The sequence below is a fragment of the Ammospiza caudacuta genome, chromosome 2 (assembly GCF_027887145.1).
Source record: "Ammospiza caudacuta isolate bAmmCau1 chromosome 2, bAmmCau1.pri, whole genome shotgun sequence".
Lineage (NCBI taxonomy): Eukaryota > Metazoa > Chordata > Aves > Passeriformes > Passerellidae > Ammospiza > Ammospiza caudacuta.
The window spans coordinates 81,283,897-81,301,921 of NC_080594.1; the positions used below are offsets into that span (position 1 = coordinate 81,283,897).

General features: G+C 37.2%; 1 protein-coding gene across 1 annotated transcript in view; it reads right to left on the reverse strand.

Annotated features, from left to right (window-relative positions):
* STK24 (serine/threonine kinase 24) overlaps positions 1-18,025 on the reverse strand; it is a 53,485-nt gene that overhangs the window by 29,667 nt on the left and 5,793 nt on the right. The window contains exon 2 of the mRNA XM_058824827.1: positions 10,757-10,987. Coding sequence (XP_058680810.1) covers positions 10,757-10,987 — 231 coding nt within the window. The remainder of the gene's footprint in view (positions 1-10,756; positions 10,988-18,025) is intronic.

An 18,025-nucleotide genomic window follows, 5' to 3' on the forward strand; every position in this document is an offset into this window, starting at 1 on the left:
ACACAAAGATTAATATGTGTATCTCTCTAAGTGCTAAATTACTTATGTGGTCCTATGACAATCCCAACAGACCATCTACTCACCTCTTATAAACAGTTACCAAGACAAAAAAGTAACCCATAATCAAAGCTCCAAATGGAACTGAATTTTACTGATACTGGTTATTAATGAACTGTACAAGGTCCCAAACCAGAAAATTGGAAGCAAAAGCAAATCAGGAAATGGGAACCAAAAGTAAATTAGTTCACAGAATTCTTTACCTCAGATAAATTGCATTATATCTAACAAAAGAACCTTGCAGCCAACAAATACTGAGATTAGCAATTTTCCCTCCACAAAAATGTCACTCTACACCTGTGTATCTTAAACCTTCCTCACTGGAGCAGTTCACATCAATAGGACGCAGGGGGTTTATAATTATTCCCTTCTCTATATCAGAAACAAAATTCCAACAAAAACATGAGGCACAAAACCCCCTTCTCCATTGCCCAAAAATACAATTGCTCTAATGCTTACATCCATTCCTGTTCACCCATTGCATCAAATTAAATTAAATATTAAAGTTACAAATCAGGTTTACTTCTTAGCTCAGATATCAATCCATTTATCAGTTTAATAATTTTTTATACCACTCACCACACCTTCCAACATCTGCACCCCTGTTTCGCAGCCTATCAAGCTATAACCCTCTTTTCGTCCCCCTTTTGCATTCACATGCTATTAAATTCCACTATTCCCTTCACAGAACACACATAGGCCAATCCTTCTTCAAAACTCTTACTACTGATGGCATTGTACACATGTATCAACCCTACAATAGCTCAGGATCTTCAAGTCAGATTTCTGTCAAGCTTATCATTCCAGTCCCAACAACACATAATTTTTCTGTAAAGTCCTTATTATTTTCTAGTTTTAGTCTTTACAAATTTTACCCTGACCTAATTACTGGTAAAAACACCTTATAGTCACATAAATAATTTCCATTCTCCCTTCTTCTTTTATGTTTTTGTTTTGCTCTTAGAAGTTGTTGTTTCAAGGAACTACTGAAGGAAGCAAAAAGGGAGAAAACTCAGTACCTCCAAATGATCATTTTTATCCCAACTGTTATGCAAGAGCACAGAATTTAATAGTATAAAGAAAGAACCTTAGGAATTTGTTTGAAAACACTGGCTACTGTACACAAGAACTGCAATGTTTTAGAACTACTACAGTCCTTAAACCTATTAATTGGGCAACTTCCCTTTTGAAGTTCAGTATTTCTGAGTTTAATCAACTTTTTCCAAATAACAATTTCTCAGAGTTCAACATTCAATATTTAAAAATGCTTACTAGCACGTTTTGCAACATGCCATAATGTTCCTTAAGTGTAAAGACTCTTCTGCTTTTATACTACTATGTGCATACAGAGCACACAGACACTTAGAATAAGTAATTTGACCCAAAATGCTGCATAAATGCCAATGTATACTTAAGTAAAAGAAAGTTAACTGAGCTATGCAGACTACCTAACACTCATATTCAAGTTGCAACAAAAACACAGTAACTATGTAAGAGCACCAGATTATGGTGCTATGGATGTAGGTAAAGAAGTTTTCAACCAAAATGTTTTAGAGGTTCATGAGAACATCAGATCAATAGGCTGGCAGCCCAGGATTAATCACATTCTAGATGAAAAGCATTGTACCATGAAGTGTATCTGAAAAAAAAAATGGGGAAACAGCCCACAAAATTAATGCAGATAAGCCTAAACAGATACACATACATAACACATACACACGTTCTCTTTTTTCAGCTCTACTGCTGACTGGCTGATGGAAGAACCTCCACAAACAATGTATTGCCAGTGGGCTTGCATAAAACTTTAGACTAGTCTGAACCATCAGTGCACAATGCTCTAATCCTTAAAACAAAGGATTTAAAAATATAAATAAAAAATAGGTGGTTAGTCCTCTACCCACTCAGTGAGCTGAACCACTTCACTGAAAGTTCCAACAGCCTCTGTGGCCACTTTGAAGGCACAGTTGGACCTCCCCTTTGCAGCAACAGCAGCAAAAGGTTTAGACCTGAATGCCACATTAATACTCTCTTTTTAATTATTTCAGAGGCCTGCAGCAAGAAGTGTAGCAGTTAATGCACAAGTTACAGAAGGACATTTGACACAAGATTACATATGGCTAGAAGGCAATGCTGCGTCATCCTAATCTGTATAGTCACACTAAATAAAGGGCTTCATGGTACAGCTAATCTAGAACTAAGCCATTACCAACACCTTTGGTACTTTTCTCTCCCCCCACCTCCTAGTTTTTAGGCCACCCAAGTCTACCATTTTTTAATTTTTTTTTTTTTTTTGCACCTGACCTAGCATTTCGTAGACAGAACTCAGAACTGGTTGATCTGTCAGTGTTTGGGGTTTGCTCTTTTCAAGGCTGTTTTTGGTAGGGACAGGAGAAGACACCAAGGAAACTTGTCTCCCAGATGAACCAACTCATGATGCAGCCAACAGATCCAACACAAGTTACATGGCAGGAACAGGTAAGCAGGATGGGGAACAAGATACTGCTGCTGCCTTTTTTTCATATCTGTTAGATCTGCCTAAAAGCAGATACTGAGATGTGAAATTATACACATACCATACAGAGGTCAGCAATCACAGTGGTACAGAGGCAGCTGTTAAGGTCATCACAAGGACAACAAACATATTACTTCCAATAAATTATATTTTACATTAAGCTTTCTAATTTTTTATTTAAAACAAGATCAGAATAACATGATACAGTTAAGTACTTACACAAAATACAAAATATAGTTACTACAGACTCTCAGTTTTCTTTGAGATATACTAGGTGATGCTTCCCAACCTTGATATACCTGTACAGTAAGAATTACTTAGCCATAAAAGGCTAAAAGTGCAGAACTGATTACACTGATGAACAGCAAATTTCTGGAAGGCACCATTGTTTACTAGGCAGATTTTTCAACAGATGTGAAAAAATAGGGCAATATGATACAGATTCCAGAAAGTGCCAAAAATCCCTGCAACTGCTAAAGGAAAATACTGGAATAACAAGTTTCTAAAACTACAATTTGAAACCATACCTTTGAATAAAGACAATGCAAACTAGGGACTTTTTTATCATTAAGAGTGCAGCAAATAGCTACAGGGAAAGACAGTAGTAAGGACTATGCACAACAAAGGCTCAGAGTTCAAGGTAACAACTCTGAAATAAGAAGAGACCAAACTATTTTAAATATGAAAACAGGACTTCACAGCAAAAGAACATGACTCTAGAAACAGTTTATGGGTTCTCTGACATCCTTTTGCCTTTGTCTTATTTATGGCTACCATATATAGGGGCTCTATCAATGGAAGTCTCCTACTCGTTCACTCAATCAGTAGACTGACAACATCTGAGAGCCTTTTAGAACTACAGAAATCTTCTTGCTACCTCCCTCTAAGCAGTCCAGCCAGATGTCATCTCTACATTTACTACAGATAAATGAAGGCAACACTCATTCAACTTCTCTGCAGGCCAGGGTTGCCTAATGAGAACAGAGGGTTACCAGTGATTCAAAATAAGAGTAAGCATACCAGAACACAGGTTGGCTCACAGGAAAGTGGGCCTTATTTTGCTCCTAACACTGCCACAAGAACAGAATTTGCAGCCCCAGCCTTCTTCTCATTCCAGCTGCAGGAATTCCTGAAGATGAAGACAATTCCTTCTAGCTTTGGTCAAGAGAATGAAGAAAGCATTTCAGCCCTTCAACCCCTCATAAAATGCAATGATGACAACATGGTTGCAATTGTAGCAGGAAAAATGAAAGACAGTTACTTTTTCATTTAATCCTGCTTTTTCATTTAATCCTGCTTTTTTCATTTAATCCTGCCTAAATGAGTCCAGAGGACAACCGGTCTAGGGAAGGGTGTGGAGCACAAGTCACCTGAGGACTGCCTGGGGGAGGTGGGGGAGAAAAGGAAGCTCAAGGGAGACCTTATTGCTCTCTATAACCACCCGAAGGGAGGCTGCAGTGAGCTGGGGGTTGATCTCTTCTCCCAGGTAACAAGTGACAGGATGAGAGGAAACAGCCTTGAGTTGTACCAGGTGGAGAAATTTCTTCACAGAAAAATTTCTAGAAAGGACTGTAAAGCACTGGCACAGACTACCCAGGGAAGCAGTAGCCACCATCCCTGAAAGCGGTCAGAAAACGTGAACACATGGTTTAATGGTGAACAAAGTGGTCATGGTGCTAAGTTGATGGCTGGGCCTCATCTTGAAAGGTCTTCTCCAACTTTAACAACGTTATGACTCTATGGTTCTAACACCCAAAGTTCAGGGACTGCAGTTGCAAAAGTCAGCTCTGCCAGGGCACAAGCTGCTGCTGCGGGACTGGGCACAAAGCACAACAATGGACCATCAAGAACTACTCACACGTTCCACTTCTCCCTGTGCTGAGGTAGCACCCCTGTCACAGGGGATTCCACACTCTTACAGTTAAGCAGGAAAAATCTCTGTTTTGTCTCCCACCCCAATAAGCACAATGAAACCTGCCAAAGGCTGCCTGCTATATCAAATGAGAACAGAATGCACCAAGTCCATTAACTTCTGGCTGACATTTAAGGTCACATCAGCTCAGAGATGCTCATAAATGTTAAAGTAAACCAGTTAAACCTGCGAAGCAAAAGAACACCAACTTTAAACTCATTCAAGTCCCACACAAACACCCACATTCCAAGTTACATTACCTAGGATATTCAACATGTCCACATTAAAGTTCATGAGTCTCCCAAAGCATTCAAGCTCAGGCTTCTTTAAATTCAGCAAATACTGACACAAAAAAAACCCAAAAACCTGCTAGTGGCATAAAACCCACCTCATATAAGCTGTTCCAATATTTAATCTGTCTACCCTTTAAAACAGTACACTAGATTATGAGATGAAATTTGCTTACCTTGACCACTCAGCCAGTACATCTTGTCATATTTTGGCATAACTGGTTAGAAACCACTAAACTCTCAGAAAGGGCTGTCCTATATACACATTGAGTCACTTCCAACCTTCTCTTAAAAAAACAAAACCTAGCCTGAACTTCAGTCATCCTCCTGAATACAGGTTTCCCAACCTTGAACTGTTCCTGAGAAGCTCTTCACTGACTGCATTGCAGTTTTCCAGCCCACTGTGAACTGGCCACGTTATTCTGAGAGGAGTGTCACTGATCCTGTGTATACCGAAGCCCTAACCACACAAGACTTTCTAAGGCTCAGCATCAGCACTGTTTACCAACCTCACATTCATCTGATTACCAAAAATAAAACCACAGATTAATTTCAGAATCACCATTTTTCATAAAAAAATTTTTGTTCTGGCTGGAGTTCATTTGCCAGAATTCACTGTACTACAGAATTCAATTAATTAAACTTCATAAAAGCACTTTATTTTTTTAATTAGGGTAGAATGTGTCACTCATAAAAGTTAACCAGAAGCTATTTTCTGTGTTCTTGCTGTCTATAGAAACACCAGCCTGACTTTCAGCAGTAGGTATATTACATCCTAGACAGGAAATAAAAAGCCATACTGGTTTTATGTAACAAAAAGCCTAAAAATTATTGGCAGCTATCCTTTACGAACCTTTTATCACTGCTTCCTATAAACTTTTAAAAAATAATTAAAATAATTCTTAAAATACATTCATAAAATGGGAGGTTGTCTGTATGAATAAAGGGGAACATACAGAGTAAGTTTATTCTTCTTAGGTCAATAAATGTAAACAGTCCAAAAGAGGGTATTCTCTGAAGCTCCACGGTGTGCTAGAAAAATATATTTGGAGGATGAAGAAACACAAGCTTAGAGATAGTGGTATTTTTTAAAAACATACTACAAAACTAGTTCAATACCAGTTTGATATCATGTGCACTTAGCTACAATGGAGGATGAAACTACTTATAGATTATTTGCTCTGCCATTACATACATAAGTATAGAAGTCTAAGATGAAGAAATGAATTTTCAACATATACACATATATAAACACATCAATCTCAGCTTTTGACCATATAGACTTATTAACCTAGGTTTGCAGTGTAATGTATATATACATATATGCAAAAAAGTCAAGGGTTTTAACCTTCAGTGTTTTAAATATAAACACAAATTGATTTGCTCATATATTTCTAAATAATAAAACAAGATCAAGAAATATAAAAACATTATTGAGTTATAATAAAGCCATCCTTAAAGTTATTAACAAAACTGAAGAAACATTACCAGAGAGACATCTGAATCTTGAAAATAAAACTGATTTGAAACAACAAGGACAGGAGAAACAACCATAGAACCAAATCTAACTAAGCTCTTGAAAATTTGGTAAAACAGAATAAGATGCAAAAAGCAGAGCTGACAAGCTTCTAGACTGAAAAAGTTTTAGAATAAGTAGCACAGCAATACTTCCTAAGAGTTCCAGCTCAGCAAAACTCAGAAGAGACAGCAAATATCAGCCAAATTTATAAGAAATTTTTTAAAAATTGACAAAAAAAAAAAAAATCCCTAATCCATTACAAAGAAGAACAAGGATGCTGTTAACCTAAAATCCAAGGAGTAAAAAGATCCAAAGAAGTTTCATTAATTAATTCTCTAAGGATCTAAAAATCTATTCTTCTATCCTTGGAGCATTTAATCAGATCACAGAGGAACAGATGAACCTTTCATTTGGAAGACAGCAAGGACCATTAACACAGGTTTTTAACACACCATGGCAGACAAGAAATGGCAATCCCTGTAGATATCTGCACCCATGTAAATGCAATTTATTTTAAGAGCAACACTGCAGTTACTTAGTATATCCTACAGACAAAAGACCTTTTTTTCCAATGGAATGGGAACATTAAGACATTGTATTTAAAAATACAATGCCCTTAGAAAAGGGCATTTCCATTTCTGTTTGATACAAATACATCTAGATTTCTGACAAAAAGGCGTACCACAAATAAATTTATATTCAGAATGACAACCTAAACTGGTACAACTTCACTATTGCTTTTGCTCTATTTGCATGAACTCTGATCACAGCAACTGCACACAAACCTCCAAAAACAGATGCACAGAACAAAGTCTAGAAGGAATGCAAGACTTGCTTTATGGGAGCAATAAGTTGCTTCTTATTTAAGATTCATTGTGCTAAAGCAGTAATATTTCATATGAACTTAGTTTTTTATTTCATATGGCTTAGTTTTTGCATATGAAAGAAGAATTTGCTATAAACACACTTTCAAAACATTCAAATAGGATATACAGAGTATTGCAGAGTTAACAAGGCTTTTGAGTATATCACACTATTCTAGGTATAACCTAAAAACTAACCAGTGTTTTTAAAAAGTTACTAGAACAAAGAAACTTTCATTAACTCATTAAACTGTAATAGTTATTTCAAGCTGTCCTACCATGTATATCATGCAGAAGGCACCAAGAGCTTGACAAGCTCTTCCCACATCATCTCAAGACAGCAAGAGGCCTCAGGCAAGCACAGTAGTATTATACAAGCCTTCTAAAATTCCAATCAAGAGGTTCCTGAACACACTGGTATATAAAATCACCTAGCTTAATGGAAGAAGGTATGGAATAACACAGAATGAAGAACAATATAAAGATTTCTCAAAGACAGATGATTTGGTTTACTAAAAAATAAACAAATATTTTAAAACTCAAGCCCAAAATATTCTGCCTACTTAGAGAAAGGATAGCAATTCCAAAAACAATTTCAATTTGTCTGCCAAAGTAATTAATGGAAAATCAAATGAAGAGTTCCCTACAAACAGTAACTCTCTATCCAACATCCACCAGAGACACGGTCAATACACACGAGGCTGCACAGACTAGAGGATGATAATTAGTGAAGTGGCTGGCAATGTAAACTGAGATCCTATTGTTTTTCTACTTGCTTACTTCAAAGAAGTTTGTTCTGTGACAAGACATTATTATCTTTCTTGTAATTAGTGTTAAACTCTCCAATCACAGAAGAAATAACGTCTCCTAATCACTCAACACATGGAAAATTAATGTGTTGAACATTCTCAGTGACGGATTATCTGCACTGTCAGAAACAGAGCTAAAAGATGGTCAGACCCTTAGAACTACATATGGCAGTCCTGGCTTCCAATACAAAAGAGATCTGCAGCAAATAAACTTAGATTTCTAGCCAAGAATATGAACCAATTCATTTAAATATTGATATAGTCCCTTTTTTGTGTGTGCGTATATATATGTGATGACACAATATCTCTATCCGATAACAAAACCTTACTCTTTTTTTAGAAAGAAAGTAAAACTGCAAAATGTTTCTTTTGCAAAGATTCTACCACTTATCAGCATCACCCAGTAACTACCACACATGAACTTTTAACAGCATAAAGAAATCAGCTTTTTGTTTTGAAGACCCAAAGTGCTGCAGTACCAAGTGTCTTACGAACAACACACATTCACAAAGCACTGAAGCAATGAGCAGCTTCACATTCTACTAGCTGCAGAAAAAGCTGTGCTTCACTGCACAAGTAACTGAGTCACACACAGCCACTATTGGTGCTGTATCTTACAGAGCTGACACAAAATGAAAAACTCACAGGCTGCTGCACTGAACAGAAAAAGGGATATGGAAGGTATCAGAGGGTCCCCCTCACAACAATAAGCACAAGTATCCCTATTGACCCTTCAACCCAGCCAAACTCATTCAGGGTACAGACCCCTACAATCTCCTCTCCCCTTCTACTAGGAAAAGCAGTCACAGCCATAACACCTTCAAAAAACATCAACATTCACTTACTTTAAATTTGAACACTGGGTTTTCTTTTTCAGCCTCATTGTAATTATACACATTTTTTAAACTAATAAGAGGTTTTCCCATCAGACCTTTTCTTATATTCGATTTTTTATCCTGTGGGCACAAATGACACCAAGGGTAATAGGAACCATCACATCCAATATTAGGGCTCCGGAGACGAGGGTCTGGAGGCCCAGGTAGTCTTTTCCTTAATTATGCCAGTTTGGGTAAATGATGAGAGCAGAAGTAGTTGGATTTACAAAGTAAACTGGCTGCACCACTGGTGCTGGCAACAAGATTTTGTTTTAGGACTCTGCTGATTGGAAGAGATAGAACCCACCTCATGAAACAGGTCACATAAAAGCCTTTGCCAACAGAATTGCCAACCTGGTAAAGTCAGCTTTGAACTAGGAGAAGTGGGAGAAGAGGAAAGGACTGTGTGACATTCCCTTGCAGCCCTACTGAGACACAGACACACTCAAATACCTCTGTGAAGAGCTGGCACACCAATGAAGGCAGTATAGGGAACAAGCAGCAGGGATTGGAGATCTCTGTGCAGTTACAAGGCTTTGATCTCACTGCAATTACCAAGACATGATGGGACAGCTCACACAGCTGGAATGTCACAGGAAAGGGCTACAACTGTTGAGAGCAAACAGACCAGGAAGGCACAGTGATGCAGCTGCCATACTTCATTGAACTATCAGTCCCTGACAGTGTAATTTCAAAAGCAGTGGCAGAAGCTATGAGGAAAACTTTATCCAATTTACTGTGCTCAATTAACTGCCTTCTGATGCTTCTGAGACCAAACCTATACCTAACACCGAAGTCCAGCCCTGGTAACAAGTTATCAGGTCAAAAAACCATTACCGAATTACTGAGAAGATATCCAAGCAAACTGGTTCAGAGCACAAGGAGGAAAGGAAAAACTGTCTCTCATTTGAGTATATCCTGCATCCAGAAAAAGTCCTTTTTTCTTTGGAAATTAACTGGCAATCTCAGAGACAGAGAGATAAAGCAGGGTTCCCCTTTCAGAACCTTCATGTCTTTGCAGATAAACAGAACACTTCCACAAAAGCAAAAGGAGACTGAATAAAGTGTTTTTTGCCAACTGTTAACTTCAAATCTTGCCAAGACAACAAGCTCTTATCTAGATTCTCATCTCACTGTCATAAAAGAAAGAGCTGTTGAGATGGGAACAAAGTCTGCCCAAGGAATAAAGTAACACTAAAAGCTTCCAGATACTTCCACTACCTTCAAGAAATAATAAATCATTACATCCATCCAATTAAAAACAATAACAAAAAAAGAAAACCTTAACAAAAGAGCAAACTATCTGGCACACCTCAAACTGAATCCTGACAATAATAATATGGCAGTGGGAGGAAAGGGAAACAGACTCACAAGACAGTTAACAGAAACCCCTTCCATTATTAGCTTCACTTATGTCTAATGTGCAAAATTATTTACTTTCAGATTTTAATTTTTAAATCACTCAGACCAAAGATGGGTTCAGTTTCCTCAGAAGAACAAACTAAGAGCTTAGAATGATCAGGGATCAAGCCCTGACAAAAAATTTCAAGCCTCACAAAACAGCTGATACTAATTGCTTTTAATGTTTTGGTAATTCAAATGCAGACTTAGGTTGAATTTTCTGAATTTAAATTAACTAATACTGAGAGAATCTAAACATATTAGAGCTCAACAAACTCAGGTTATTTAAAGGAGTTTTTGTACAGAAATAGCAACAGACAAGCATTTTTTCTTATTAAATTCTGTCACATACTTCACAAAATACAGTAACTCGTTCTTTCTTTAGAGTTGAAAGGACAAAAATATATTTTTCTTTAACCAAGGTTTGACAAACCTCACCAACAAAAACAGGCACAAGTGGATAGTCTGGAAAAGAATTACCTGTAAAACCAAATAGCCACCATCTGTGAGTATCTTACCTTTAAATAGGATCCATAATATTTAGTTACATATGGACTGTCACACTGACTCAACACCGTGATTTCTTGTTGGATATCTTCTATTTCATCTTCTGCTTCTTCTAGGTCAATAATTTTTATAGCAACAACTTTCTGAGTCCGATTGTCAATTCCTTTAAAAACTTCACCAAAAGACCCCTTACCAATTCTCTCCAGTTTTGTAAACAGTTCTTCTGGATCTGCCTTCAGAGTCTGTTAAAAAGAAATATAAAGAGAAAACTCACCCACTATTTTTAACACAATGTGGTATTTTTAAAGGCAACAAACACTCCAAATTCTGCATATTCCTATTTATCTAGCTATCTTTTTCTACCTCCATAATTGTCACATTCTTTCTAAATCCCTTATATGCACACACTGATACATTTATATTTTCCTCTATATAAAGAACAAATTTAACACTGTCCATGTGTCTGGGTTCTATCCTATTTGGCAACAATAAATGCTGCCATCTCAATTTCTTTTTCTTTACCAATAAAGAGTATCCAGAATGGAAGATCATTACAAAGATTTGGTTTTTATAAAAAGGAAATAGATCAAACACCACTACCAAAATAAGTAAGCCTTTAGTCTAACCTTTTCCCTTTAAATTGGTTCTCTCCTAGATCCCAGAATCCCTCTTCTGTATTTTTCTCATATCTCATCCTTGCAAGGATTTTATTCACCTTCTTCAGTGCACAGAGCACTATTTCCTTTTGTTTGTATGACAAACAAGCCTCTTCAATTTTCTCTTACTAAGGATCACCTGCATGAATAGCCATGCTTCCTGCCTCTCCCTGATGCCAAGGTTTTCTCAATCAGGATTTATCTTTTTCTTTGTCTCTCAGTTGCATAGTCATCCACTCCTAAAAAACATCCCGTTCCAGCTTTCTTGATTTGAGCAGTCACATAAAAGCCACGAGTGCTCACCTAAACATGCAAATGTAGGACTGAGGTGGACCACGCTGCCACATTTGCTTTTTCTCCACTATTAAGTATTCAGCTCACTACTGCTTCTCACTTTCAGTGCACAGATGGTAAGTTCTACAGTATACCTTCTTAATCTAACAACATGGAGCCTCACTAGCTAACAAAAACACAAACATTGCAACTTCAGGATGGTTGGATGGTACGACCTTTAATGAGCTCTTCCAATCCAAGTTTTTCTATGATTAAACTGGAAAAGCCATAAATAGAGAAAATAGTCATAAAATTAAGAAAGATAGGACAGGATTACTTAGAATCTTGTGCTCAAGAAATAACATTAATACTTTAAAAGACTTCAGACGTGTTTTTAAAAGAATGACATTCATGCTAGCTAAGTGAAAAAACATAGTTCATAGAGAAAAAGGCTCATACAAGAAGAATTCAGTAATGCCTACATAAGCATAAAACCACAGTTTATGCTTAGCCCAACTGTGTAGTAGCATGAAGTGGGGAATGAGAACTTCTAGAGCACCACTGACAAGCACTAAAACAGCATTATCTTTAACAATTAAATTTAGCTTATAAAGCACTTCCTACCTATACTTTTCTGCTCTCACATCTCAGAGTTACATAATTAACCCATACAGCTGCAAGAGGAAGATAGCCTAGAACACAGTTTCTCTGGAGGTATCTAAATTTCACAGCTGAAAGAGGTGTTTTGAGGACAGGTAGCTGGAACTGACTGAATCCAAAGATAAACCCACTCAGTTCTCAGAGCATTTCATCATCATCTTACACAAACTGGGAGTCCACAACAACTTTTAGTACTTTAAAGTCAGCCATAAGACATCACTGCTTTCAGGTAATCACTCCAGGAACACACATTGGTGAGATCAGCCCAAAGCAAAAACACTCTAAGTGTACCTACTGCAAGGCTTCACCAGCCCCAAGAAATTCCCCCTGCTTTACATCTTACTGATCCATCCTTTTATGCAAAGTCAGTTTTGGGAAACAAACAGAAGGGCACGGGGTTTTATCACCCTTTTGCCATTAAATGAACGGAGCAAAAGATCCACACCCCTTCCAGCAAAACCAGCTTGTTCCTCTGTTTATTTCAATGTAAAGAGAACAACACACTATTAAATATTACATACTGTATCTATATATGTATATGTTTATGTATCTCCCACTTAAGAAACCAGACCAGGGCACTTCATGTTTTCCCACAAACAGTCATCCCTCAGCTGCACAGTAACCCTTACCAACACTTCCAGGGACATAATTTCTAAGAGATCACTAAAAAACTACAAACCAAATTGTGCTTACTGGTTCTTCTCATGCTTCACAGAATGCTCTGCTCTCAATATTCAAAGTCTTCTCTGAGAACTCCTCATGAATAAAAATAACCTTAACACCGGCATCAGATATTTTCCCTTGTGGAAAACAATTATCTGTCTACACTTTCATACATCCTGTGCTGGAATTTGAGATGATGTGCTGCAGAGAGATGTGCACATCTAATCCAACCACACAAGCCTTCTAGTTCCATTCACTAGCCACAGGAATCTGAGCATTACATCACTACAAAGGCATCTGGATAAACCACAAACCAATCCCAGTTGCAGCTGCCTAAAACATTCCATGTTTCACCTCCTGAGACTAAAAAGCCAGCGCTGCTCAGTTGCAGCGCACTGCAGTTGTTCATACAGAGAAAATGCAAGAGCTACCTGCCAGCAGCTTTTCTAAGTTCTGCTGGCTTTATGGATACACCTCCTATTTTCCCTTTTCCCCTTAACAGTCTATGACTATCATATATTAAAGCTCCTTGTTTCACAGCACCACAGTCTTCAGAGATTTTCAGGAACCTCACAGTTTCTTTTTTACTGTGTCAAGCTCTTGGGATTCTGGTGTTAGGCTGACAGTTTTATAGGACAACTGTAAAAGAGAATTAACAATTATAGAAAAGTGAGGAAAATAACTTGCTGGAAGACCCAAGAAGAAGGGAACAACTGTTCGCTTGAATTTTTATAATCAAAATTTTGCAGCCATTTTGAAATGTTAATTGCTCAATAATAACACAACTTAATGGGATCAAAATCATTATCAATAATAATGTTATTTCAGAAGCTTCCTATGAAATGACTAATTACTAAACAAACAAAAAAACCCACCCTTCCTTCCTCGTTCACAATTTTTGTAAATTCATTCCTTTGTTCTAAAATGTAACAGTTGTCATTCCTGAATTTTCTTCTGAGCAACCGGAGGCAGCAGTTGTTTCAAAAAACCCAAACAACACACTCTTGCTCTGTAAGAAAGGTCTCAGTTTTCTTCTCAAAACACCAGGTGTTTGAAGTGAGAGCCTTGAACCACTGGCAACCTGTGTTTTTGCAAGAACTAAGAGCTGGTTTCTTTAATGACCTGCTGTCTTTCAAAAATATAGAGATCAGGCCTGCAGATACATAATGAACTGCTTGAATCTGAAAGTACATGAGTGGCCAATTCCCACTCTTTTTTCAGAGATCACATCTGGAAAGGATTCTTGCCAAATTTGATTTTCCTTGGTTTTGTAAATACTTTAAACAGAGACAAAACAAACAAATAGCTTTATAAATATTCTCTACACTACACAGAGAAAATTACTTCCACAGACACTGTCACTATAGTCTTGCTGAGTCTATTCTTTGCAAACTTTACTAAGCACAGAGTTTATTCCTACTAATATTAAAATAATGGGAACTGATAAAAGAACCTTCATGTAATGGAGCACATCAAATATTGCTAGAAACCACAGACTGGAACATCAATATCTGCTGCAAATGGGTAAAGCTAATCACCTTCATAAAGAACTAGATCTCTACCACTACAACATTTTTTTTCAAAGCTTGTCACAGAATACATATAGTGACAAATCAAAAAGAAGTTATGGAGTATTCAGATTGAATTATTCCAGAACTTTCAATTTCCATTACACTTAAATTACTTTGCTTTTCATTTCAAATAGTTTTTCACACTTCTGAACACAAACTGCAACCATCTTGTCTCACAGTCCAGCTTGTTCAGCCATGCAGAACAAAGTCCTTTTCACCATAAGCAAAGCCACCATTCATCCAATAATTTGAGTAATCTCTCTGTACTTGTTCCACATTGGATTCATTACTTTTGACCTTAATCAGCCAGAAAAACATACTCCATTTAAAATTAACTCTTCTTAGGACCTAACAACACTGTTGCCTACTTCTACAGAATAAAAATGGTTCAATACATTCTCAGATCCTATTTGTTCAATTTGGTCTCATGGCTCAAACTCAGCTGCAGCCAAAAAAACCAAATTGCCTACTCCTAATGCTCTGTATTTCCAACTAATGAGCTCCCAGACTTTTGCAAAGGCTCTTTGTAATACTCATACTCATGACAAGCTGCACTTTATGCTGCTTTGTTCAGTAATTCCAATCCCCAGGGTTGCACAGTTCTTCAGCACTGCCTCTCACATGTAACAGGTGCCTTTAAATTTTGTCTTTTTGAGGCATTGCCTTTTTCTATGCAAAGGTCACTTTTCAGTCAACAATTGTCAAGAACAGTTCTGGAGAAACCAGCAGTGTCACCCACTCTGACACCACCTCTGCAGTACCCTCTTCAGAGTAGGGTTACACACATCTTGTAACACATTTGTTTTTATGAACCCTCAATTCTCATCCCCACTGACTGTCCCTTAAAGCTCAACAGAAAACACTACTGTAATTCAAACTAGTTAGATCCAACTTTACCTATAACCATTCTGAGAGAAGATACAGCTTTGAGTCTTTCTCCACATCTCACTCAAGTTCTTATTTCTAACATCTTTTTATGAAGAGTTGTTCCAGTTATTATAGAAAAGCATTAAAAATATTTCTCTTTAATTTACAAGAATTACAAAGCTTCTCCATAATCCAAGTTCTTCAGCCTAACTGTGCAACTGATGGTACTTAGAGATCTGTTATGTATTTTTGAAGCTTGTTTGAAACAGACAATCAATCATCTTTTAACATCTCAATTTGCATACTTTTCATTTCACCAAATCAGTCCAATTTTTCAGTCCAATTCTCATTCCCTATCAAGACTGAGCCCAAAATACGATAATCTGAAGAGGTTCAGAGATTTCTGGGGATTGTTTAGCTTGGAAAAGAGAAGCCTGGGCAGCTGGAAATCTTACTCTGTGTGAATACCTGATGGAAAGGAGTAAAGAACACAGGGCCAGACTCTTCTCTGTGGTGTCCAGCTGAAGGACAAGATGCAATGGCCAGAAACTGAGTTATAGGAAACTTCATCTAAACTTCCAAAAATAAAAGAGGAAAAGAAAAGGAAAAAAACGAAAACAAAACAACAAACCACCAAAACAAAACAACCACAAAGCTAAAAGCCCAGGGTTTCTTAATATAAAGATAATCCTGTATTAGATTAGGGCTGCCCAGGCAGGCTGTGGATCCTTTGAGGCATTTAAAACTAGGCTGGAATTGTCCTGAGCAATCTGGTGACTGCTTTGAGCAGGAGGTGGATAGATGTGCTCCACAGGTCCCTTACAATCTCAGCTATTCTGTGATACACTTCCTATCCCATGAAAAATTAGTTTTGCTGCTAAATTTACTGCACAGACATCTAATTTCTTCAAAATTGAGACACCATTGCTGCACATAATTTCTTTACTTTTTATCTTTGGTCAGACCAGAGAAGAGAAATCTACCAGAGAAGTTCACACAGGAAATTCTCCCACATACCCTGAGGACTTTGAGCCTAAAGCCAGTCAAAGTGACCAGCAGGCACAGTGATGTCATTCTCCTTCACACAGCTCCCCATTTCAAGAAGGCACTGCAAAGGTTTCCCTAGATCACCACTTGCAATATTTCAAAAACCATTTAATGTCTCTTCACCTCAACACAGACCAGTATTAAGGAGCTCCCCTCTTTACTTTGATCCCCACAAAGCGAGCAGCACAGGGGACAGCAGTAGAGATACATAAATTTGGGTAAATTGCACAAATTCAAATCAGCCCTCCCACAAACTTGGGCTTCCAAAGCAGGGGGCAGGGAATAAAAAAACCTATGAGAAACCACCAAGACCCCAAAACACCCATATAAGATGGTTTTGCACCAGAGAAAAAAATACCTCCAGGAAGGAGAAGCCTCAAAGTTTGCTACCCAGCATTTCAGCTATCTCAGAAGCTCACAAGTTCTTGTTTTCAGCAATATATATCCCATACATGAATAACTGAAATAACACACAAAATTATTTCCCGCAGTTGGTGTGAAATTGAAATACAAAAGAGGCAGTAAACAGATGATAATTGTTTGGTTCAATTGTATCAATCCCTACCTGCACTTTCAAAGAGCAGCCAACTAACACAAAAAGACAAAATATAATCAAGTATTTGGATTGATAGTCTGGGACTTTTAGATAAACAATGAAAAAAAAAAGACATTTAGAAGCCTTAAAACTGGAACCAAATTTGAGCCATCTCTCAGTTGTATTTATCAATAATAAAGTAAAATGAGACAAACTACCATAGTCATCCTAAAATTATCATGAACAGCAACAACTGATTTATTTTATTTTATTTAAGAAGACAAATCAGCAAAACATTGAATGAGAGGTACAAAGACTAGAAAGCAAGCATTTATCTGTAATAACTAGGTGTAGAACTAAGATCCAGCTCTTTCACTGAGAATTTGTCAATTATAAAAAGTAACACATAATTGTTTCCTTTTTTGCTTCATACACATTCCATATTTCTACCACTTTCCATCTCCAATACTATAATTATTCAATTCAGACACATGCTACCATAAGGAAATTGCTTTTTTTCTGGGAGAAATACAATATGCCAAAAATACAGAGAACTAGCAATAGCAATACTTTTAACTATCAAGAAAAAGGAACAACTGCCACCAGTTCTGCTGTGAATCTTCAATGGGTTGAAAAAGGGGAGAGAGGAAGCAAAAAATAAAGCTGTATACCTTGCATCTCAAACACTGAAGGTAAAAACATTTAGCATGAATCACTGTGGCCTACTAATACTCATATTTGTCACTAGAGTTAACTCTCTTGTTCTGATTTCTACCTAGACTGAAACAGGGTGTAAACACATTTCCAGCAGATGCCTAAACTCAGCCTATCATAAAAATATTCCTCAGCCCTTGTATAACTCTCTTTCCACTTATTTTCAAGGAAGATGCACTTGTCTTACATTCAGGATACAAAATATTCAATTTTTCATCAGTAATGCAATTATGTAAAGCATGCTTCCAGATTTTTAATTAACCAATATGTCTGAAATTTTCTGGTATTTTTCAT